The sequence below is a fragment of the Meles meles genome, chromosome 6, assembly GCF_922984935.1.
Source record: "Meles meles chromosome 6, mMelMel3.1 paternal haplotype, whole genome shotgun sequence".
In the NCBI taxonomy this organism is placed as follows: domain Eukaryota; kingdom Metazoa; phylum Chordata; class Mammalia; order Carnivora; family Mustelidae; genus Meles; species Meles meles.
The window spans coordinates 21,975,339-22,001,282 of record NC_060071.1 but is presented as its reverse complement, the minus strand read 5'-3'; the positions used below and the strand labels follow the sequence as shown (position 1 = coordinate 22,001,282).

Below are 25,944 nucleotides of genomic sequence, written 5' to 3'. Positions count from 1 at the left end.
GCCTATTCTAACCACTTTTCAGTCTTCCTGTGTTATTTTATACATGATGTCCAGTGTATTTAGTCATACTTAGTATATTTAGTTGTACCTAGTAGAAAGAATAGGGGTAAGTATGTCTACTCCATCTTCCTGGAAGTAGAAGTCTCAAGATGTGTTAATGAGATTTAATAGGAATATACCTAAGTAGCTATAATCATTTTGGTGTGTTAAATTAAACATAAACTATACTTTTGGAGGTATGTATGCATCAAAAAAGGATGATGCACAAGAAAAAAACTACTTTCAGAAGAGGGAACTGTGTTCAAGGAGACTGCACAAAGAGAAACTTTACTTTTTGTATAAGTTGTTCCCAGATTCAAGGAGAAAAGCCTTCATCCTAGGGTTTCTCAATCCTCTTGCTAATTAATGGGAGGGTTTGGTCATTTCTTATCTTAGAAGGGAAAAAAATCTATATTTTATTTTAAAAGTAGCCATAATGCTCTACCTTCCCAGTGAAGTTCTCTAGAACCTCTCAAAAAGCATCTGCTGATATTTGTGCTTACTTAGCAAACACTTACAACAGTCTCTTCTGGGAATCTCTTCTAAAGTGAGTTTCTGTTCCAGGTCGCCTGAACTGGTGGTCCACTGTGTGCACGAGCTGTAAACGGCTTCTTCCTTTGGCCACTACAGGGGACGGGAACTGCCTTTTACATGCAGCCTCTCTGGGTAAGCTCCACTACAGAATCAGAGGGCAGCAGTGCCCCAGGCCTGTTCTGCTCATTGTTAAAGGACAGACATCTGCTAAGTAGAGCCATGAACATCGTTCATCTGGAAGAGTCCCCAGGGGCGGTAGCCAACAATCTAGCCCTTCTTATCAAGCAGCTGGCAGGCTTGGTGGGGACACAGAGCACACAGGAGAAAAGACCTGATATAATAGAAGGGGCCTAATCATGAGCTGCAGGAATGGGAATTAGAGATCGTGATGTAGAGGACTTCCTGGAGGAGGTGGGATTTTATTGAGATCTGAAGGACTTGAAAGATTTTTAGATAGGACATTCCAGGTAGGGAGACTTCATGGAAAAGTGTGAAGGTAGGTATTAACAGGATGTTTGGAAGCAGGTCTGAGCTTAGTTGGCCTTGAGCAGGAAGTTTGGGGAGGAGCACTTTAGGTTGGATGGTTTGGGGCCACTGCATCGATAGCAGTCCATGCACTTGGACTGACAGAAAGGCATGGTTTGGGTAAATCATAGGGGAATCACTTGGGTACTGACAAAAAAGACATAGGTTGGATAGAATTTTAGGAGGAAAAATGCTGGATTCCACACTGTGAGTGTAGTGAGATCATAATTTCACTGGAAGAACAGGCAAAAGATAGTAAGCCAAAACATTAAAAGTGGCCATTGCTGGGTGGTGGGATTGTTGATTTTTATTGTTGGTACAGGGAAATCACCTGGGAACTGACAAAAAGACATAGTTTGGGTAAATCTCTTGGGTAAATCACAGGCGAATCAGCATAGTCAGAATATACAGCCGAGAAGTCAGCAACCTTCTGAGATGTGAGCTTTTGCAGAAAGCCATACCAGCAGATGCACAAGCATTGGTAGCACTATTTGAATAACTGAGCGGTCATGGTAGACTTCCCAGAAGCTTAATTACTCCTTCTAGGTCCATCCTCATATACACAGAGGCAAATCGGTTTTGACAGGTAGGATTGGACCCCCAGTTGTCCTCATGAGTCCTATAGTAAAGGGTCTCTCTCCACCAATGTGACCCTAAAATGAGAATATTCTTAGTTGAGTTTGACCAAGAATATCCTTGTTGGTCAAACTCACCTCCCCAGGTAAACATGGGCGATGCTGTTACCCAGGGCAAGGGCCCAACCCCAAACCGCTCTTCCGCCCCGTAGTGAGGCCTCTTCAACAAGAGGTGGACAGAGGTGAGACTAAACCCCACAGAGGGAAATGCATGGGGTTTGGGAAGGGATCTGAGAGCCTCAATGGAGCATGGAGCCCCAGAGCAAGGGGAGCACCACATTCCACGGGTTCGGCAGCAGGTGGTGGGGAACGCAAGGGCTCCCACCTACCTGCTTCCTTTCCATTTCACAATGAACACATTTCTGTTTGTTGGCATTGTGAAAGTATTTCACATTCATCATGGTAAGAAAATAAAAATCAACAATCCCACCACCCTGCAATGATTACTTTTAATGTGTTGGCATATTATCTTTTGTCAATTCTTCCAGTGAAGTTATGATCTCATTATGTTCACTGTGTGGAATCCAGCATTTTCCCCCTTAAAGTTCTATTGTGAATTTCCCATGCTATTATTCTTCAAAAATATGTTTTTGGTATTTGTGTCACATTTTATCATAACGTATCAACTATTCCCCTGTTGTGGAATATTTTCACCTTGTGTGTAAAATCTGGAAAGAACATAAGAACATAGGAGAAGTCTCTCTCCTGTGTCACACAACAACTTCCTTACAAAGGGAAATGCCTCTCTCCCTCAGAAACTACATTGTTCACCGCTACAGGTGGGCAAAGCCACAGATAGGGTCTCGTGCCACCGTGGTCTGGTCTGAGGGCAGGCATTTTCCCAGTGAGCACAGTGGGTCTCCAGTCTGCCTAAGAAGAGAAAGTCTCCTATGGACCAGCCTTGCTTGCTCCAGCAAGGCCGTGGCGGAGTCTGGAGTTCATCGCCAATTGGTTCCTTTCTCCTGGTACTTTGTTTTCCTTTCATGGGGTTTAGATCTTTGACCTGACTGATCAAAGGAGCCGTGCAACACTGACCAGCAATGCTTATTGAACCTGCTGACCAGGCCTGACATTGACCTAGGGTTGTGGGACACACACAGAAATGACAGAAATCATTTCTGAGCCAGGCTTGTAAGCAAACATTTATGGGGCAGGGAGACCCTCCCTACAAGAGAGATCCAAACAAGGAGCCATGGAAATGGAGGCTGGACTTGCCATGCCTGGGAGAGTCCTGAGAGGCCCCTGCAGGTGGGGCTGAGGGATGAGTAGGATCAGCTCGGCCTGTTTATAAAAGAATCAGGAATGGCCACTTCCCTTCTCTATGTTGTAAAAAAAGACAAAAGCCTCAGTTGATGGAAAACCCATAGCAGCCCCTGGTTGTTGCATGTCTTTGCACAAAAGCCTGCATGGCCAGATTGAGTCTTTAAAGATTAGGTCAGTGCAGATCACTCCTCTTTTAAAAGCTCTCCTGGGTCATTTAAAAGTCCACCTTTCCGCTCTCCACCTTGTCCCCTTGATCCCACCTCCAGACACCTTTCCCATTTGCTGTGTCCTAAGTACGACTCATAGATGCCCCTTGGGGCTGGCCCAAGGGCTGGCCCATCCGCTCTGCCTGGGATGGCAACTCAGCTCCCTCCTTCATGCACTAGACCCTGATGTCTCCTTTCTTGCCTGACCATTACCAACCAGCACCCTGTCCCGCTTCATCTCTCCATATGGTGCTCTACCCCTGACAGCATGTGCCAGATGCTAATTCGATGGCTGCTTCCCATTTGCTCAGAGTGGGCTCTGTGAGATTTTAGGAACTTCGTCTGTCCTGATGGCTGCTGTGGGTATTCCTAAAACCAAGAATGGTGCCTCACCCCTATTATGAAATAAGTTTGGAATTAATTAGGTGGAATTAATGCCATTTAATTAAATGGATGGATGGATGGATGGATGGATGGATTTCCCCACTCTTTAGCCATAGCTAGAGCTGCACTTCTCATTACTGTTTCCTCCATTTGTTGGGTCTCTTGACCACATCTGAGCTACCCCAAGAAGGTACTCAGAAATGGCTGGCTTTTCTTCTAACCCCTCAACCCCCGACACAGGCTAGGTAGGGAGTAAGGGGAAAAAGACCTTCCCCCCTGAAAGCAGGTACTTTCTCTTGGGTCCAGATGTTTGCAGTGGTGCTCACTGATGCTCTGCTTCTCAGGAGGTTGAGATGGCTTAGGGCTGAGACATCTAATGTGGCAGACCTTAGATGAAGCCAGGGTCTGATTGCCATCCTGGCTTGAGGCCCTATGTGAGGACATGTCCCCAGCTTATCCACAAAGACCATCTTTCACCCAAAAGCAAAAACCTGGACAGTGAAATTAGGACCCTCAAAGCAAACCTAATAGATTGCCAGTAGCTTACCAAGGATCCCAGAGAGAGGCATCAGGGGATCTCATCCACTGTTGGTTCTCTGAGAAAGGGACAAACTCCTTCATCCACCGACTTGCTTCCGTGGGAAATGGGGAATGACAGCAGAGGGCAACTGCCAGCTCACCGTGAGACATCAAGAGCTGACTGATGACTCAGGTTTGTGTGTTCAGAAGCAGGAGGCCAGGCCTGGTCAGTCGGGGCAGTCTGAGTGGCCTCCTGGCTTGTCCCCCTCCTCACGACCTGTCTCTCTCCTCGGCTCCTCACGGGCCTCCTGCTGCAGGAATGTGGGGGTTTCACGACCGGGACCTGGTTCTGCGGAAGGCTCTCTACACCATGATGAGGACAGGGGCGGAAAGAGAGGCCCTGAAGCGCAGGTGGAGATGGCAGCAGACGCAGCAGAACAAGGAGGTTGGTACCCGCTGGCGGGCCCAGAGCCCGAGACCCGCACCAAGCGCAGCCGTGGGCCACGGGTGGAGTCCACAGCTGGGCCCCAAGGCCAAGTCCGTCTTGTGAGGTCAGACAGCAATGGCTTCTGGGACTAGGAAAGCCTCCCTCGTTTAAAACAGCTGGAGAGGCGCCCATTACAGAAACTCAGCCCCTCACACAGTGACGGCAGGTCTACGCTCACCGCCTGTCCCTGCGTAAAAATGAAAACCAACCACCCTCACTGTCAGAAGGTATCCTGACTTGATGACAAATTACAAGTCACTTATGTCTGATCACTCCTGGCAGCTTGAAGGCCGGGGTAGCCACAAGGTGGTGGTTCCCCACAGCCCACAGCCCCTGCTCCTGTACATGTTCCCAATCCAAAGAGAATCCCAACCATCCTGACAATGGGGGACATTAGCACTTTGTGGTCCTAGAAGGATCTGCCTGCATTCTGATTAAAGTTGGCCTGTCATCCCTTTAAACTTTTCAGTGCTCAGCCCCAAATTTGGTGTGTGCACATTAATGTTTGGTCACTCTCACCCCTTGGGCAGGACCCTTGTTGCTGGGTGGACATTCCCCCCACCCACAGCATTGACATTAGAGATTGGGGGTTCTGAAGAAATACCACTGAGAGCAAACGGGGACACTCAGCGGCCACTAGCAGGTGTCCCCGGCCTGGGTGCTGGTGGGGCTTGGACTGAGCCCAAGGGTCGGGGGTCCGGCAGGGCGGCCAGGCTCACCTCCTGCCCACCCACCTCCTCCTGAGCCGGCTTCCATTGTGCCAGTCAGGGCTGGTGTACACCGAGGAGGAATGGGAGCGGGAGTGGACGGAGCTGCTGAAATTGGCGTCCAGCGAGCCACGCACGCACTTCAGCAAGAACGGTGGCACAGGCGGGGGGTAAGTGCGGCCCCTCACTCTCCCCGGTGGTCACCTTAAGCTCCTGGCCGCCCAGCGTGGGAAGCGGTTCGAGGGAACGAGGCCACCCCAAGCTGGAGGAGATATAGCGATTTCTGCCTTTGGATGTTAGGTTCTCCTCAAGGACACAAGGCAGAATTGTGGGGCATGGCTGGACCCCGGCAGATAATTGGGGGAAGTATACATAGCTTTCACGTGCACTTTGCAGGTAGAGGTACAGAGGTCACATGTGTTGTCCCTTCCCCATTGCAGGCAGCAGTGGGAAGGGGACTCACTGGACAGCAGCCTCTGCAGGGGGCATGCGACCTGGTGGTTCCCACACACTGCTGTTGAATTCACCAGGCTCAGAAACCTCAAGCTGCCGGGTTTGGACTCTTTCCAACTAAGTATCTATTTAATTTCTGGCTTCAAGAAGTCACGCTCAGAGCAGAAGGTCATTAAGTGAGTCCAGTGTCTCCCAGGTGAGCGGACGGATGCCATCCACATTTCTGGCAAAAAAGGCTTTGCCTTTGTACACATGCAGGGTGTAGCTTGTTCCTGCAGACACAACTGAAATGTCCCAGCCTGAGAATAGAGTGTGACCAAACAAAGCAGCCACCAAACCTGCAGCCCCAGCATTTCAAAGGCACATGTGTGCTTTGGTTCATACTTACGGAAGCTGAGAATCAAGTTGTAACACCTAGAAAAAGTCTTGGGCAGACCCAAGAAAGCCTGGGCATTGACAGTGAGAAGATCCAAGAAAGGATCAGACTCCGGTAGACAGCCCGGGCTGGCAGTGTGTCCTGGCCCCACATCTCCACACCCAGGCCCTCAGCTGCCAGCAGCAGAGTGTGGGGCTTCCCAGGCCTGGCACGATATCAAGGACCCTCAAAGATGAGCTCTCTGGTATGGAAACCCATCAACACAATTCCCACAGGGTCATTTTGTCACTTTGTTTTCATAATGTCACGTGTCAGCGCTAAAGTCTGTCTTATTTAGGACTCTTGAGGACACATAGTCTAAAGGCTCAGTCCCTTCCTGAAAACTCCTCTCTCATGCTGAGTCATGCCTGAGCTGTGTCTGAGGAATTCTCTAGCATCCCTTTCATCACTGCCTCGCTGGCGCCTGCCAGAGGGCAGACACCATGTAAATGCGGGTGGATTGACTCTAGCCCAGTGTGTCTTCAGGGCTGAGCGGTGGGGAGTACAACAATAATAATAAGTGGCCATAACCATACTATGTCGCCTGAGTCCCCCCATCCACGAAGACCTTGGCGCGTGGTCACACAGCTGATCGGGCCTCAGCTTCTGCAGAAATGCTCTTCAGGATGGTGTCCAAGCCCTGATGGCTAGTTTTTCCTGGGTTTTTAATGGTTCCAAGAGCTCAAATCCTGCCCCCGTGGCCCCTCCCATGCTCTGGCTCAGAGTTTTCTGTCTGCATGTCTGTAGCCTACAGGGCCATGTTTGGGCTCTTGTTGGTCACCTGGATCCCACAGCAGCCAGTAAATCCCACAAGGAGGCAAGGAGCTGCTAGAAACAAGGCTATGTTGGTTCTGACATGTTACTTTTATAAATATGTGTGTGCTATGCACGAGACACTGGGTCTCTCTCACCTGGTATTCAGAGACATTTTTCTAATGAGTCACTTGTGCCTCTGCATTTTGCCTCTGTCTTCCCTATCAAAGGGAAGAGGTTTTCCTACTCACATTTTGCTGAGAGATGTGAGGCATCCCTGGGACTTGAGGGCCTTAGATACTGGTACCTCATGCCTGCCTGAGGCTGGCCAGCTTCCAGGTCCTCAGAGCCATGGGGGGTTATGGGGACCTAGGGGCTATGCATGCTTCCCAACCACCAGCAGTGAACCCTGGGATGAGGCCTGAGATGGGCTGTCTTCACTAGGACTCTTCCAAAAAAAAAAGGGTAAACCTGAGAAGCCAGGCCAGAAGGGTGGTCACAACCCACCAGCTTGGGTTGTCACCACCTCTGTGGAGGGAACTGAGGGCAGAGACAGTCAGCTGTGGAGAGACCTGAAGACCCAAAAAAACACTTCCATAGAAATGGGGCTCAGCATTTGGATCTCCACCAAGCCCAGTGGGCACCCAAAAGAAGAGTCAAGAAGGACTTTGCCATCCTCCAGTATCTCCCCTCTGGCTTGTGCCAACCAACCCTGCAAGGAGCCATAGATGGCAGCCAGACACTGACAAGGCAGTGACATGAGAAACAGAGAAGTGGCTGGGGCCTGGGAGCCCATGGAACAGAAGAGAAGTGACACACATTTTCCAGATTTTATTCTAGGGGTAGGAAAGTCCACCTGCAAACTCACTCTCTCTTGACTAGCTCTTTTCATGGACACTGGCCTGGGGTCATTTTTCTAAACCCATTCCTTTCCCAGAACACTACAAGTTTAAGTATCTGAAGAGGCCGGAAGGGACGGAAGGGCAGATTCAAGGATGAGCTTGGTCCTCTTTCTTTCTTCTTCCTGCACAACTCACAGTGGCTGGTCCCCAGGCTCACTTTCAGAACCCCGGCAAGAAACATTGGAGGCAGAGATGCATGTCCTCTGCTCGCCCAAAGAGAAGGTTGTAGATCAGGTTGGCATCCAGGCAGGGCAAGCTACCAGCCGGATAGCCACCATGGACAGGCTGCTTATGGCTGATGCCCCAGAATACCTGACCACAGAGTTGGCCACCCTGGAAGAGTCCAGGGTGGGTGAGGTGGGTATGAGCTTCGTGTTGAACTTCAGATGCACAAGGAAGACAGAGGATGGCACCACAGACATGGACTTGGCAAGCGCAGTGAAGAGCTGAGGCCCAGGCAGGGGCAGGTGCTTCTGAGCAGGGCACAGCTGCGGGACGATTTCCCTCTGATGCTTGGAAATCAAAATGTAGCCATGTCTCCAAGGCCAAAATAAGAGAAGTCAGATATTCTGTGCCTCTGCTGCTTCTGTTACTGCTCCAGAGACCTGCTGAGTTACCACATATGAAATGTATCCCTCTGGAAGGGCTGCTACTGGAGTTTTTATAGCCCAGTCTAACCATCACCATTGTTGCATCCTGTGGGCGCTTGGGCCCACATGGGGAGCAGAATGCTCCCCAGAAGGAAGACAAGGAGGAAACAAGGAAATAACTCTACCCTAAGTCTGGTTGTTCATCATCTGCTTGTCCTGCAGCCTCACACTCTGCCCACTCTGGCAAAAGAGGGTATGCAATCAGAAGAACCTAATTCCTTGTTCCAAAAGTGATAAAAATCTCTGAAAGCAAGTAGTTAGCAAGGGTCTCTGGGCACTTCATCTGGTTTCATGGCAACAGCGAAAGGGGAGCAAAGTAAAAGGGCCTTGCCTGCTGGACCCTGACGAGAGACCCGGACTTAAATGCACTGCATTGTAGTCCCAAGCTGGTCATGTGATGTTGGGCATATCCCACAAGCTCTCTGAGCCTCAGTTTTGCTCATCTATAAAATGCACTTGGTAACAACCTCCTTGCCAGGCAGTATCAGTTTTTGTTGTATAGCAGATTTTGTTGTATAGCAGACCACCCCAAAACCGAGTGGCTTAGAGCAGCATCCATCAGATTTGCTCGTATTCTGGAGGTCCCTGGAATTGCCTGCTGCCACTTGTGGAGCTGCAGTCATCTGGCAGTTGGTCTCAGTGGGGCTAGATAGTCCAAGATAGTCTCATATCATAGCTCTGAAGCTGAGAACTAGCTCTCCTTGGGCCTCTCCACATGGATTTTTATCCTTGAAGAGGTCCAGACACCTTACAATACAGTCTCAGGGCAGGAAGAGATGGCAGCCCCTGATTTGCTGGGCCTTCTCAAGCCTCTGATTGCATCACTTTACTAATGTCCCATTGGGTGCTCGCTTCGGCAGCACATATACTAATGTCCCATTGGCCAAAGCAAGTCACACGGTCAAGCTGACCTCAGGGCACAGAGGTAGACTCCACCCTTGATGGACAGAGGGGCAAAGTCACATTGCAAAGGGACAAGTACAAAGGAGTGGAAGGATCTATAGCCACCAAAGCAGTCTGCTACATACTCAGATATTATTGGCATAGAGTGATAAAATCACAGGTTTGAAGGTGTTTGGAAAGAGGTAGTTTTACAACAGTAAAAATAACATTTATTAAGACATTGTCACACTTATGCTGTAAGTTGTCATGCCTGCTGCCTCTGTGGTATTGTAAAGGCCCACCCTTCTCCCATCCTTCTCCCTGACTTCCCACTGGCTCATCTAGTGTCTGATAGTCCATTCTTAGCAATTCATTTCTTTTAGTCTTGAGGGCTTTGGGGCTCTTAGGAGTCTTTCTGATTGTGAAGCAAATCCCTTCTGTCAGTTTATACACCAAGGATATTACATTTTATACTCTGTGGCCTGACCCCCAGAGCCTAATCCGGTGGGAATGGTACACAAAAATGGCTTGTTGGTTTGTGCTGGGCACAGCAGAGGAGGAGAGAAAAGAAGGGATGTCTGCTGAGCACCTACCTGCCTTACACAAATTATCCCCACTTTATAAATTAGGCCTTATGCTCCTTTATAGATTAGTAAATGAATGCTCAGAGAGAATTTTTTTTAAGATTTTATTTATTTATTTGACAGACAGAGATCACAAGTAGGCAGAGAGACAGGCAGAGAGAGAGGAGGAAGCAGGCTCTCTGCTGCGTAGAGAGCCCTATGTGGGGCTCGATACCAGGACCCTGGGATCATGACTTGAGCCGAAGGCAGAGGCTTAACCCACTGAGCCACCCAGGTGCCCTCAGAGAGATTATTTGACTTGCCTCCAGATTGTAATGGGTAGGGCTAGAATACAGTCCCAAACATGTCAGAATCACAGCCCTGAGGTTTCCCAGAGATATTGTGACAAGTCTCAGTATCTTCTTAAAAAAGAATGCACTGCAGTTAGAACTTTTGAATCCTGGATTATCTGAATCTGTCTTTATTTTACCTCATCCTTGGTAGGTAGTTTAGCTAGGTATAAAATTCTAAATTCATGAGTTGAATGATGTCATCAGAGAAAAAGTCAGACAGAAAAACATCTGCTTCCTGGCATTCAGTTCAGGTTGGCTAATTTGAAGTGAGAAACAATTATATGAAACCCAAAGACAGAGCATATCCAACTTCATCTTTACAAACTCTGAATTAGCTTAACATCTACTAATTGCCTTCCATGTGCTGTGCATTTTTACATACATAATCTCATTTTTCCATCACAATAACCTGTGAGATAAAGATTATAATCTTCATCTAACATATGAGGAAACTTGGATTCTGGGTGGAAAAGGACTTGTCCAGGGTACTGAATGACAGAGTCATAATTCAAACTCAGATCTTTTTTTTTTTAAATTAAAAAAAATATTTTTTTGTAAACATATAATGTATTTTTATCCCCAGGGGTACAGGTCTGTGAATCGCCAGGTTTACACACTTCACAGGACTCACTATAGCACATACCCTCCCCAATGTCCATAACCCCACCACCCTCTTCCAACCCCCTCCCCCCAGCAACCCTCAGTTTTCAAACTCAGATCTTCTGTCTCTCAGATTCCCTGCCTTTTTCCTCTGTCCCTTAGCTCAGGAGTCTATCTCCATTGTTACAGAGAATTGGATTCTTGCTGCCTTTTCACCTTTAGTTCTGTGGGTAATGGAATAATGACTCTGTTTTCTAGTCCAATCCCAGTTGTGTTTCAAGGGAATACCATTAGAATCCCAGTCCTTACTAACAATAGACTAAACCTCCACATCAGTTGTCTTGTACAGAAAGGCATTTTCCAACTCAGCCTCCCTGAATCTCCCTTTGTTAACCTCTCAAATTTTGAAAATCTTTGTAAACATTAGGTCAATAATGAATTATTGAGAGGAATCCTCTTAAATGCATTTACAATGAATTATTACCAAGCAATTTTCAACACGACCACTACACTTTTGGGAGGAAAGGAGTAAACCAGGATTCTTTGAGTTTTAAGAATATAATGCAAATGAAAAATCCACTACACATGTATTTGAAGATTGAAAAGAAAATGTATTAACAAGACCAAGTCCTGGTGAAAATGCAGAGCAAATGGAACTCTCATACACTGTTGGTGGCAATAGAAAATGGTACAACAACTTTCAAATACAGTTTTACAGATTCTTACAAATTTTTTAAAATTTCTATTTATTTGAGAGAAAGGGAGCATGAGTGGAAGAGGGAGGAAAGGAGGGAAAGGGGGGAAAGGAGGTTCTCCGCTGAGCAGGGAGCCCAATGTGGAGCTTGATCCCAGAACCCTGGAATTGTGACGTGAGCCAGAGGCAGACCCTTAACCAACTGAGCCACCCAGGTGTCCCTGACAGATTCTTGTAAATTTAAACATACACTTGCTGTGTGATCCAGCCATTCCACTCCTGAGTATTTACCCTAGAGCAGTTGTTCTCAGCCAGGGACATTTGACAAGGTCTAGAGATAATTTTGGTTGTCACAACTGTAAGGTAGATAATTTTGGTTGTCACAACTGTAAGGTAGGCTAGGTACTAGTAGATTCTAATGGGTAGAAGCCAAGAATACTGCTAAGGGTTCCAAAATGCACAGGACAGCCACTCAAAAGAAATAGTTATCTGGTCCAGACTTTCAGTATTGCCAAGGTTGAGAAAATCTGCCCCAGAAAAATGAAAACATGCTCACACAAAGATCTGTAAAAAATAGTCTATAGCAGTTGTATCCATACTTGTCAAAAGTGGAAACAATTCAAATGTCCTTTAATAAACAAATTGGGGTACATTAATATTATGGGATACTACTCACCAATAAAACTACTGATACATGCAACAACTTTTATGAAATTCACAGGCATTCTGCTGAATGAAAAGAATCAAATCTCCAAGTTATGTACTGTATGTATGATTCCATTTATCTTTTAAAGATTTTTATTTATTTGAGAGAGAGATAGCTAGAGAGAGCACAAGTCAGGGAGGGGACAGCGGGAGAGAAAGAATCAGGCTCCCTGCTTAGGGAGCCTGCTCCAGCACTTGATCCCAGGACCCTGGGATTAGGATATGAGCCAAAAGCAGATGCTTAAATTACTGAGCCACCCAGGAACCCTGTATGATTCCATTTATATGACATTATCCAAAAAACAAAATTGTCATGATAGTGAACAGATGAGTGGTTCATTTACTTGTGTATAGATGTCCAATTTTCCAATATCATTTCTTGAAAAAACTATTCTTTCAACATTGAAATCCTTTAACCTTTACCAAAAATTAATCAGTATTATTTTTATAGGTATTTTTTTCTGCAGCCTCTATTATTTTCCATTGAAAAATGTGTCCATCTTTTGACAACATCACCCTCTTGATCAGTGTCACTTTATAATAAGTCTTAAAATTGATCATTCCTCCAACTTTCTTCTTTTTTAGTATTTCTAGTTTGGGGTTGTTTTTGTTTGTTTGTTTTCACTCTCCCATATAAATTTATAGAATAAGCTTATCTATATCTGAAAAATAATCTGCTGGGATTGTGACTACCGTTACATTAAATCTATACATGAATTTGGGGAAGATTAAAATCTTTACAATGTTGAGTCTTCTAACACATCTTTTTCCATGTGTTGGAGTGACACAGTATGTCTTTCCACTTATTTAGATCTTTTTTTGATTTGTTTCATCAGCATTTTATAGTTTTCAGCATACAGGTCCTATATGTATTTTATTAAATTTATACCTGAGGGTCATGTGGGTGGCATCCAAATCTTGATTTCATTGAGATTCTCTTTCTCCCCTGCTCTCTCTACCCTTCACCCTGCTCATCTGTGCACTCACTCTCTCTGTCTAAAATAAATTCTTTATTTTACAAAATCTTTATTTTATATTTATTTTATATTTATTTTCATATTTATTTATATTTATATTTTATAAAATATTTTATAAAATCTTTTTTAAAAAATTATACTTGAGTAATCCATTTGTAGCTACTGTAAATGATAGTGTGTTGTGCACGTGCATGCGTGTGTGTGTGTGTGTTTTAATTTGGGCTTGCAATTGTACATTGCTACTTACAGAAATGTGATAGATTTTTGTGTTTGCTTGGTATCCTGTGATATTACTACACTCATTTATTACATCTATGAGAGTTTTGGGGTAGATTCCTTCAGATTTTCTACATAGATATTCGTATCATCTATGAGTAGGGATAGTTTTCTTTCTTCCTTTCCAACCTGCATGCCTTTGTTTTTCTTGACTTATTGCACTAGTTAGGACTTCTAGTACAATATTGAGTTGGCATGGTAAGAGAGGACATCCTTTCCTGGTTACCAGTATTAGTCAGAAATCTTTCATTAATATGATGTTAATGCAGGTTTTTAGTAGAATCTTTTATCACATTGAGGAAGTTTTCTTCTATTCATTTTGTTAAGAGTTTCTATCATTAACTAATGTATTTTATAAAATAAATGTTCTACACCAATTAATGTGATCATGTAGGGTTTTTCTTCTTTAATGTTAATTAATTAATATTGTGGGTTAACCTTGAATGATATTTGAGTATTGAGTCAGTCTTGCATTCCAGAGATGAACTCTTAGTGTATTGAACTTTTTTATTTTGCTCATTCAATTTGGCAATATAATATTGAGGATTTTTGCATCTGTGACCATAGAGATAATTGGAATATAGTTTTCTTTTTATGTACTACTGTCTTTGTCTAGCTTTGGAGGAATGCTAGTCTTATAAAACACACTGGGAAGCATTAACCTCTTCTTTTTTCTAAAAGAGATTTTGCAGAACTAGAGATATTTCTTCTTTAAATGTTTGTAGAATTCACCAGTAAATCAATCTGCAACCCAAAATTTCCTTTTCAGAAGGCTATTAATGATAAATTCAATTTATTTAATAGTTCCAGAAAGTAGAAATAAGTGAATTTGAGTAGCTTCTTTTTGGGAAATTGTTCATTTCATCTAAGTTGTTGAATTTATGTGTATAGCATTGTTAATAATATTCCTTTTATAACTTATTAATATTTATGGAGGTCATTACTGATAGTCCCTCATTCTTTCCAAATTCAGCAGTTACTGTCTTTCTCTTTTTACTTGGTCATCCTTGCTAAAATTTTATCCATTTTGTTGATCTTTTACAAGAACCAATTTTGGTTTAATTGGTTATTGTTTTTTAGTTCTCAGTTTCTTTGATTTCTGGTCTTACCTTTCATGTTTCCTTCCTTCTGCTTGCTTTAGGTTTATTTTGCTCTAATTTCTCTACTTTCTTCAGGTGGGCACTTATATTATTGATTTGAGAACTTTCTTCTTGTAATATATGCATTTAAAGGCTAGGTGTTTCCCTTTTAGCACTGATTAGGTACATACAAAAAATTTCAATATGTTGGATTTCTGTTTTTATTCTGTTTAAAATATTTTCTAATTTCCCTTAAGAACTTCTCTTTGACCACTGAATTCTTTAAAAGTAACTGTGCAACAGATTTTTATTGTCTTTCTTTACTTATTCTAGTTTAATTGCATTGTAACCTATTAACATAATTGGTGTGATTTAAATTATTTTAAATTTGTCAAAGTTTGTTAAGAGGTGAGCTTATAGTCTAACTTTGTGAATATTCCATGTGCTTTGTACAAGGATGTGCTGTGGTTCTAATGTCAGTTCAGTTTTCAAAAGCCTTTGCTATCCTATTCTGTACATTACTCAGTCTGTGACCTGGGTACAATCTATTCAGTCAGTCCTCAGAGACTTTGGCATACCAATTAGGACCAAACCTATACATGTACAGCCTGGGATTGGGGGAACAGGAGCCCGGGAATTCTTTTTTTTTTTTTTTTTTTAAAGATTTTATTTATTTATTTGACAGAGAGAGAGATCACAAGTAGGCAGAGAGGCAGGCAGAGAGAGAGGAGGAAGCAGGCTCCCTGAAGAGCAGAGAGCCCGATGCGGGGCTCGATCCCAGGACCCTGAGATCATGACCTGAGCCGAAGGCAGCGGCTTAATCCACTGAGCCACCCAGGCACCCCCCGGGAATTCTTAAACAACCTCATGGCATTGTTTTCTCAAGTTCCCCCTTTCCATGATCTCTCAGGTACTTTTCAGTTCCCTACAACCCCATTTTTTAATCCACCAGCCAGAATTCTAGACTTGGCTACAGCACTCTGCTGTATGATTCCATGACTGCACCTGTATCCTGGGCCAGATAGCCAAGATGACAGAGAGGGGAAAATACTATACATTTCACCCCTGCCCACCCTCTTGGCATCAAAGCTCCACTGATCAGTGAGGAAGGTTCCTCTCTTTTAGATTTATAGCTCCCAGTGGCTTCTGTTGTGGCCTCTGCCACGGCCTGCGGAAGAGTTTTGAGAGAACATAGGAGAGGGGAGAAGAAAAAATGGGGATTTCTATGCTTTACTTGAGCTTGAGGAGTTCCCACTCCTCAATCCCAAACTAGAGGCCACCTTCTGTCCCTTCACTGGTGCCTGCTTGTGGGTTTCAGGATATGTTGCATTCACGCCTGGGAATACCAGAGGCTTAAAAAAAAAAAAAAAAATGGAAGTTCAGTTTTCTTCCCCAATCCACCTGCTACTATTTACTTTCCAGAACCTTCCAATAACTCCTCCAGGCATTCTATCCAGGTGGGTGGGTTGTATTCAGGAGGAGAGAAAGTATGGAGTGTTCTTTCTTGATCTGCACAGCAGCAGGAATCAGACACAAGGTGGTAGACTAGAGATTTAGAGGTAGATGAAACAGACGTTCTCAATCAAGAGAGCAGGTGGGGTAGACAAGGTAGGCTGAAAATGGCCTTGGAAACCTGTGTCCTCACTGCTTCTCACCTGCATCCCCCTCTGTACACACACATCAGAAGACATTCCTACCGAGGTTAGCAGTTGAACATTTTCTCTCTCTTTTTTAAAAGAATTTATTTATTTATTTGACACACAGAGAGAGATCACAAGTAGGCAGAGCAGCAGGTGGGGGGGGGGGGGGTCAGACTCCCCGCTGAGCAGAGAGCCTTATGCGGAGCTCGATCCCAGGACCCTGAGATCACAACCTGAGCCCAAGGAAGAGACTTAACCCACTGAGCCACCCAGGCGCCCCTGAACATTTTCTTAATCCTAATCCTGCCAGATCCATTGTGACAAGTTATATGATGTGGCAAAAATTCAGGCGTGCTCCGGCATTTATTTTGGGAGGTATGTAGCCTGTGCCAAGAGTTTTATTGTTATTATATCAAAAGTAATCTGAATGAATGATGGGGCTGTTCATGCAGGAATTCCCTTTGATATGCTTGGTCTTCCTCACTTGGAAACCATTAGGAAGAGCTGCTCCCTTGAACTGATGTTTCCATCCAGAAGGTGATGCTCTTGTTCTGGAACACTTTTGACTCCCCAAGGTGACTTATGCACCAACTTACCCCTAAAGTTTGATGTGTTTTGTTGGAATCTTTTCAACAACTCAGAGGCTCCAAAATGCCTTTTTTTTTTTTTAATTTTTGGTCATTTCTTTTTCTTTTTTTTTTTTTCAGATTTTATTTATTTGTTTGACAGAGAGATCTCAAGTAGGCAGAGAGGCAGGCAGAGAAAGAGGGGGATGAAGGCTCCCTGCTGAGCAGGGAGCCCAATGTGGGGCTCAATCCCAGGACCCTGAGATTATGACCTGAGCTGAAGGCAGAGGCTTTACCCACTGAGCCACCCAGGCACCCCTCCAGAATGCCTTTCTGATTCAAAATTTGGTAATTCATAACCCTGAAGACATAGATTTCTAGGTGCTGCTATTTTCATTCTATTTACTTGGCGTGTCAATAATGGAAAGGTCATGAAAGGGATTCAGCTATTTTTGTGTGAGAAGTATTTTGTGGGACATGCAAAGGAGGAGTGTGTTTAGAACCCTCTCGAAGTTTACTTTTTCAATGGATATGTCTATTTTATTGTATTTTAAACTCTTCGGTAACATGGATTGTGTCTGTGACCCCACATCTCAGAGGATTGGGGGAGAAGTCACTTCTGCATTATCTCTTTAAAGTACCATTTATTTGTACTCTGCCCAGAGAAACGTTGCACTACCGTGCACATCGCCCTGTCCTGGGCCCCTGCCTTATCCGGGGCCCATTGTATGTTTTATATTGTCTCTTCCTTCAGACTGTAATTTTCTGATGACCAGCCAAACCCAATAGCTCTTTTTGGTTCTCTTCCAACTCAGCTCAAGGCTGGATACCAGTTGCTATGCTATATGTACATACAGAGCCGGACGCAGGACCAGCAGACCTAGAGCTAACCATTTGTGCTGCCACACAGACCCAGAGGAGATGTTCTTGCTCAGGTCCTATGACATCAGCACCCAGACCTGACCCTTTGGAAGGCAGGGCTCAAAGGCTGTCCCCATCATGGGCCCAGTGCTCACCCCTTTGACTGGCAGCCTGGGACCCAGAGTAGGGAGCTGTGGCCTTCCCAAAGAATCTGGATTTCCTAGGAATCAAGGAAGTGCAGCACTGTCGGGCAGGAATTAGAGCTGTGCCATCCACTGAGCACACTTATGTGTTACATTATGTGATGTGTCAAAGCAGAGCTGTGAAACTGTCATTAGCATAGCCAATGACAGAATCAGAAACTGAGATTCAGAAAATCAGGTCAGTTCCCAAAGTCCCACAACCCACAAAAGAGAGCCAGAAGCCAAACTTAGAACTGACCAAAAACATAAACCCACAGTCTTAACAAATGCAAAGCAGGTATGGAGAGCAGAAATTAGCAACTCATCTTGAGATTTGTGATAAAAATAACTTTTTCTCTTTAACCTTTTATAAAAGAAGAGCTTGCTTGTTTTCCATTTGGTGAGATAGGTTAAGTGGAGGCTGAGAAGCTCTTAAAGCAGGGAGGAAAAGAGACACAGAAAAGGGGTCAGTTTGAGGACCCCTAGGCAGCCACAAGGCATCTCTTGTCCTGGTTCCCCACTTCTCTTGTGTGTTTCTCATTCTGCTTTTCCTCTGAAGTTATTTCTGCAATTTCATTGCTATGTTTACATAATTTTGTAGTGTGTTTCCCACATTTCTTCTTTATTGGCCTTTTTCAGAAATACCTAGAATTCTAAATGATTTCATGATGCACAGTCTCAGAGATAGAAACTTGAGTCTTCTAAGGAAAAATAAGCAGTGTTCTTTGCTGCAAGGTGCCCACACCCCTGTCTGGCACTCCAGGGCCAGGGGATGGCTTCTCCTTAGACAAGAAGCTTTCTTGTGAGTGTTCCTTAGAGTTCTCTGACCTCCACCAGCAAACCAAACTCCGTTCAGCTACGGAGTTCTCATGTTTGAAGATGTAGAATCCAGGTCTAATTTTTTAAAGACTTTTCTAGCTAGAAATAAGACCAAAGTCCACTCTTCATCTATCGGGAGCCTCCCTGACCTTCCTGTCTAAAGAAACCAACTTTCTATCATTGAGTTTATTAATACCTGGTAATTTCTTATTTGACCCTCTGTTAACTGAGTGTTTCCATCCCTAGACCTGCATACGTGTCCACACATGTGCGTGCACACACACACACACACAGAGGACAGTTCTACACCTATCACAGATAACTCAGTAAATATTTGTCACACAATTGACCCCAGCTTATTGATTCCAGCCAATAAGATGAGTTTTCACCCCCAAGGCACCTGGCTGCAGTATCGAAGCTCCTGTCAGAACCTGAGACCCACTCGGCGCTTTCAGAGTGCCAGGAGTGCCCACCGTTCTTCATTCTTAGCTTCCCAAGCCATAGCTCTTAGCAGAGCCCCTGCTGCCTACCCTGTGCCTAAAGGCTGCCATCTAGCCAGACACAGTCTCTGGCCAGGTGCAAAGGCCCACAACAGGCAAGGTCTGGCCTCCCCCCTGCTCAGGGCCCTGGCTTCTAATCACCAGGCCCCCGAAGTCTACATGCCAATTCCTCAAAGGTGTTGTCATGGCTCTGAGCCCTGCCTGGGGGAGGGGCTTGGGTCCCACCAGTCAGAAATGCAGCTGGTGACACATGCATGAGGAGGGCAGTGGTGCTGTGAAAGGGGGGAAGGACCCCCCATACCGCGCTGGAAGCATCTCTGAGATGCACCATTAAAAGGGAAAAGCAGGAGTCAGAATAGCATCATGCCCTTACACCTAGAGGTGGATGAGGGTATGTGTTTGTGTACGAAATCTAAATATCTTGATCGTATGTCTTTACATGGAAGAGTACACCAAAAACCAGTAACTCACCACAGATGGGGTGATCATACAACTTACATCCAAACCGGTGCACTCTTTGGGGGGCTGGGGGAGAAGTGAATACCAACCACTCCAGATGCATAAATTAGGATTTTCCTGAGCAAAGTGGGAGGTGTGGTCACCACCCCTGGGGGAGGGAGACACGGAAGATCCTAGGAGACTTGCCCCTCTCTGTGGGCCGGTGACTGCCCTTAGGTGAAACCCCACCAACCATCCAGATTGGCTTCCTTGTCCATAACTGGGCTCTTGGTGGGTGGTCTCCAAGGGTTGTGGCTGCCATTTAAGCCAGAGCTCTCCCAAATCTGTCTTGTACTTTTGACTCCTGCCACCATTCTCTGTGACCTGTGATACCATTTGGACCTCACTCCACCATCGTGGCTTCGTGCTTACCTGGAGGAAGCTCCCAGCCTGGCCTCTGCCCTGGTCACATTTCATCCATCCTCCCCAGGCGTATTCACTAGGTTGATGGTCTGGCCTTATTCTCGGGACTCCTTTCTCCCTGAGTAGTATTGCAGAGGAGGTGATGAGTGCACGTGCTTTATGCCACAGAACACATTAGGAAGTTGTTGGGGGTATGCACAATGTCTTTGAGGATGAAGGATGAGGATGAAGTACTTGCATGTTAGTCTTATTAGCAGTGAACACCAATTTTAGACATTTTTACATGTCTTTTCCCAAAGACCGGATTCTGTTTACAATCCTAGGTCTAACATTTGCTCAGTGAGCTCACAGGAAGATGATGTTAAGCCTCTGGGTAAGAAGCAGAAGAGAATTTTCAGGATTGGTTTCACTAGAGCTGATTTCTGCCTGTGGGCTCAATGACAGTAATTCACAAGGGCAGGCCACAGTTCCAAAGTCTCATCCCAGAAATGATCCCATTTGCCCATGAGAACAGCCTGAGGAGATGCGGAGCCAATGTTCTCATACTGAATTCAACAGAGCAGGATCAGACGCCAGGATTACACAAGCACTGGAGCATGGCTGTGATGTTGAGGAGGAAGTGCAGAACCAGCCCCCACCCCCAGTTCAAGCACATTCCCTAAAACGTGTAAGCAAGCAGCTAGAAGCAAGGAGGGAAGGACATTATGATTTCAGGCTGCCCCTAGGGTGCAGCTTGGACCTTCTCTGCCACCTTCTGGGTCATTGAGGGTTCATAGTTGACCTTTGGCTCTCATGTTCAACCCTACAACTGGTGTGGAGAAAGGTCACTATGTTGCAGACTCCGTCACCCTCTCCCAACTCTGTGCTCTATCCCTGACACGGAACCAGGGATAGACAGACAGATGGGTGGGTGGGTGGATGGATGGAAGAATGGATCGATGTATAAGTATCTGTACAAGTAGGTGGATGGACAGATGGATGGATGTGTTTGTAGATGGATGGATGGATGGATGGATGGATTGATGGACAGATGGAAGGACATAACTTACTTGAGGGCCTCTGCAGTGCCTTTTACCATTCCAGCATATAGTAAGTGCTCAGTAAATATTGGCTGGTTTTTCAGTTTGAAATATAATGGTTCTGCTTCAAATTTTACATGAGCAGAATGCTGTGACAGTACAATAGTGCCGCATACTTGGTCAATCCTTGCAGTGTTGCTGCAGTGAGGCCCCTTCTGTGTAGCTATTTAGACACCAGAGTGTTCCATCATGGAGTGAAGGTGCAACTGAGAACCCAGGGCTGAGAGAGCTCCCCTTCCCCTTGTTACTATTTCTTCTCAGCATTCATATGTGACTCTCTGATGCCTCATCTCTTTCCAGTGCTGACCTCTCCATCCACTGGATTGGGAAAGGAATAACTCTCCACATTTCTAACTGAGATGTTTTTCTCTCTGAGTATGCAGGTTATAATTCTGTGTTCCCTCCTGTCCATGCTACTTATTACCTTGTTCAACCATCCACTTGCTTGTGAGCACTTGCTGTGTGGCAGGGACAAGCAAGGAGCTTCTGGAAGCACTTGAACCTCACATACACAGCAGCATCCCTCTTAGCTGTGGCTGGACAGGATAATCACCGAGGATATTTTTTTAATTTAATTTTTTTTCAGTGTTCCAAGATTCATTGTTTATGCACCACACCCAGTGCTCCATGAAATACATGCCCTCTACAATACCCACCACCAGCCTCACCCAACTCCCCACCTCTCCCCTCCAAAACCCTCACTTTGTTTCTCAGAGTCCAGTCTCTCATGGTTTGTCTCCCGCTCCAGTTTCCCCCAACTCACTTCTCCTCTCCATCTCCCCATGTCCTCCATGTTATTCCTTATGCTCCACAAGTAAGTGAAACCATATGGTAATTGACTCTCTCTGCTTGACTTATTTCACTCAGCATAATCTCTTCCAGTCCCGTCCCTGTTGCTACAAAAGTTGGGTATTCATCCTTTCTGATGGAGGCATAATACTCCTCTGTATATACAGACCATATCTTCTTTATCCATTCGTCTTTTGAAGGGCATCTTGGCTCTTTCCACAGTTTGGTGACTGTGGCCATTGCTGCTATGAACGCTGGGGTACAGATGACCCTTCCTTTCACTACATCCGAAGCTTGGTAAATACCTAGTAGTGCAATTGCAGGGCCATACGGAATCTCTATTTTTAATTTCTTTTTTTTTTCCATTTTATTTTTTTTTTCAGCGTAACAGTATTCATTCTTTTTGCACAACACCCAGTGCTCCATGCAAAACGTGCCCTGTTCCCCCAACCTCCCACCCCTGACCCTTCAAAACCCTCAGGTTGCCCCAACCTCCCTCTATTTTTAATTTCTTAAGGAATCTCCACACTGTTTCCCAAAGTGGCTACACCAACTTGCATTCCCACCAACAGTCTTGTTAATTTTGGCCATTCTAACTCATATAAGGCAATATCTCAATGTGGTTTTGATTTGAATCTCCCTGATGGCTAATGATGATGAACATTTTTTCATGTGTCTGTTAGCCATTTGTATGTCTTCTTTGGAGAAGTGTCTGTTCATGGCTTCTGCCCATTTTTTGACATGATTATCTGTTTTGTGTGTTGAGTTTGAGACATTCTTTATAAATCTTGGATATAAGCCCTTTGTCTGTAGAGTCATTTGTGAATATCTTCTCCCATTTCGTGGGTTGCCTCTTTGCTTTGTTGACTGTTTGCTTTGTGGAGCAGAAGCTTTTGATCTTGATGACATCCCAAATGTTCATTTTCACTTTTGTTTCCTTTGCCTTTGGAGACCTGTCTTGAAAGAAGTTGCTGTGGCCGATGTCAAAGAGGTTACTGCCTATGTTCTCCTCTAGGATTTTGATAGATTCCTACCTCGTGTTGAGGTCTTTTATCCATTTTGAGTTTATCTTTGTGTATGGTGTAAGAGAATAATCACCTAGGATAATTTTAAAAGCACACCCGCAAGCATTGTGTTTAGACTTGGCATGTATATGTGTATTTAAAATACTCCTCTTCCACTTCTCTTCCCTTCCTGAAAAATTCAGTCCTAAAGCCATATAGTGTGGCAAAGCAAGGGGGCATCTGCAATGGGCATGTGGGGACATTGGTAGGACCCAGAAGACCAAAGCCAGAGTGTCAGAGCCAGGAGGTGAAGAGGACAACTTGGGGGCAGGGTGACAACAGAAATGGAGAATTGCTTATATAGGTGGGGCGGGGGGATTTATCAAGTAAGGAAATAGTTTAAGACTAATAGAAAACAAGTTGCTCACTGTTGGAGATGGGAGTTAGAGTAGAATTAACATCGTGGTATTAGATTGGAATGGGAGTTGTCAGTGGACTCTAAGTTAATGTAAAGATGACAGATGAAAGTATCTGTGTACATGTGTGGGTGTACACACAAAACATACATGCCTTCACTCTATTCACTGCATCTAGAAGCAATGACAGTCCAATAGTGATGATTATATTTTGGCTTCTAAACATCATTATCCACCATTTAAAAACAAACAAACAAACAAAAACAAAAACAAAAAGCCAAAACAACAACAAAAAAAAAACAACCCTTAGAGAAATGGCTGAATCCAAGGCTGAGGCAGAGAAGGTACAAAATGAACCTGGATAAAGAAATGTGTTACCTATATACAATGGAATATTACTCAGCCATCAAAAAGAATGAAATCTTGCCATTGACAATAACATGGAAGAAATTAGAGGGTATTATGCCGAGTGAAAGAAGTCAGTCAGAGAGAGACGCCTGAGTGGCTCAGTGGGTTAAGCCTCTGCCTTCAGCTCAGGTCATGATCTCAGGGTCCTAGGATTGAGTCCTGCATCTGGCTCTCTGCTCAGCAGGAAGACTGCTTCCCCCTCTCTCTCTCTGCCTGCCTCTCTGTCTACTTGTGATCTCTCTGTCAAATAAATTAAAAAATATATATATTTTTTTAAAAAAGGCATTTATGGGGCAGTTGGCAGACTGTGACTTCCCATCTGTCATGGTGATTAGATCGATCAGTGTAGTAGTGATTGGATATACCCTTGATTTTGATGACTGTGTTGTATTTTTGTAGAATGTTCTATTCATAAGATATGCACCTAAACTTTTCCAAGGTGCTGGATTTCAGATAGGCAAGTTACTTTCAAATGATTCCAAACAAACAGAAAAGTAATTTAATATTATATGCACCAACTTTTTGTTATCGCTGTCAAGTATTTTTAAGTGTAAAAATAAGGCATTCTGGGGCGCCTGGGTGCCTCAGTGGGTTAAGCCTCTGCTTTCGGCTCAGGTCATGATCCCAGGGTCCTGGGATCGAGCCCCGCATCAGGCTTTCTGCTCAGCAGAGAACCTGCTTCCCCCTTTCTCTCTACCTGCCTCTCTGCCTACTTATGGTCTCTCTCTCTCTCTCTCTCTGTCAAATAAATAAATAAAATCTTTAAAAAAAAAAAAAACTTTCAAAAAAAGAAAAAGTAAGGCATTCTGTGGGTCCTGCCAGAGGCCACATCAAGCTGTGAGCTCTGACTCTCTTGTCTCAATGGGCTCTTCCCTCAGGGTGGCTGGGTTGTGAAGGACATCAAGGCTACAGTCTTCTGTCTGAATATCTGAGTTTGAGTGAATGCATTTCTTAGAGCCAGTTCTTTCCCTGAGCCTCAAACATGAGTCAGGGGTGTGAGGTGTGGAGGGCCCAAGTAACCTGGGTCAGAGTCAATCCCCTCCTTCTCTGAGGATTGAAATCCAGGTAACCTTCTCACTGCTCTCTTCTGTTCATGGGGAATGTTTCCTAGAAAGGCTCCAGATCTTTGTAAAGATGGACCCCACCAGCCCACATGACTTGCACAGATACACCTGTGCCCCTATGGGTAAGGCTTCAGCTCAAGCTGCTGGATATAGGAATGACCCAAAAAAGGAAGCCTCAACCCTCCCCCCCATTGCATCCTTGTTAGGTGCCGTCAGATAACCAGCCCCATTTTTGCCTTGTGCTCTGGGTGGGCTGCCTGTGTCACCAAGGGGAGCTTGTCTTAAAGGTGGCCAGCAACCGTCACAAGTTGCTTCTCTCCCATTGTCCCCTGAGACCATGGCAGGTAGGGGTGAGGAGCTGGGGCTTGTGTTTTTGCTATCAGTGGGTGGCGTGGCAGGGAGGGGGCCTCCAAGGGCCTCAACAGGCAGGGTCCATGGAGGTCAAATCTGGATGGAGGGTGTTGTCTTCAACATCTCCCCCCCAACTCAGGCTTGCTTTGCTTTGTCTCCTAGTGTGGACAACTCTGAGGACCCCGTGTACGAGAGTCTAGAGGAGTTCCATGTGTTTGTCCTCGCCCATATATTAAGAAGACCAATAGTTGTCGTAGCAGATACGATGTTGAGGGACTCAGGCGGAGAAGGTAAGTTAATACATTAATAAAACAGCCATATATGATGCATGACCCAGAAAACATAACAGCCCAGCAAAGGAAGAGACAGCCTAACATATCAGTTGAGGTTCCCAGAAGGCCACAGAGCCTTATTCTGCAGGGAGGAAGATTCTAGTATTTCTCATTTCTCCTCAACTTGATGTGTTTCTTTTTCTTCCCCAGTGGCAGGAGTGGTTATCTTGGTCACCCACCCATCCACCTAGACTTTGTGTCAATGGCAGGTGGCCATGAGGAATCTGGCTGAGTGACCACTGGAACTAAATCCAGCCCCCACCCATGTGCTCAGGATGAGGCAGACAGCCCACACCCGACCAGGGATGCCAGACCTCCTCCCAGCCACTCAGTGACTCTAATCCTCTCCTGCCCCTCGGCAGGCTACATATGTCAAAAAGAAAAAACAAAACAAAACAAAACAAAAAACAGAAAGCATGAAGTCACAGGGCAGAATTTGGACTGGGGAAGAAGGAAAGAAGAGGAAGGCTG

The 25,944-nt window shown here is 45.0% G+C and overlaps 1 protein-coding gene across 1 annotated transcript in view; it reads left to right on the top strand.

The window, feature by feature from the left end:
* OTUD7A (OTU deubiquitinase 7A) overlaps positions 1–25,944 on the top strand; it is a 387,396-nt gene that overhangs the window by 323,356 nt on the left and 38,096 nt on the right. The window contains exons 7-10 of the mRNA XM_046010022.1: positions 604–705; positions 4,423–4,550; positions 5,357–5,469; positions 25,304–25,431. Coding sequence (XP_045865978.1) covers positions 604–705; positions 4,423–4,550; positions 5,357–5,469; positions 25,304–25,431 — 471 coding nt within the window. The remainder of the gene's footprint in view (positions 1–603; positions 706–4,422; positions 4,551–5,356; positions 5,470–25,303; positions 25,432–25,944) is intronic.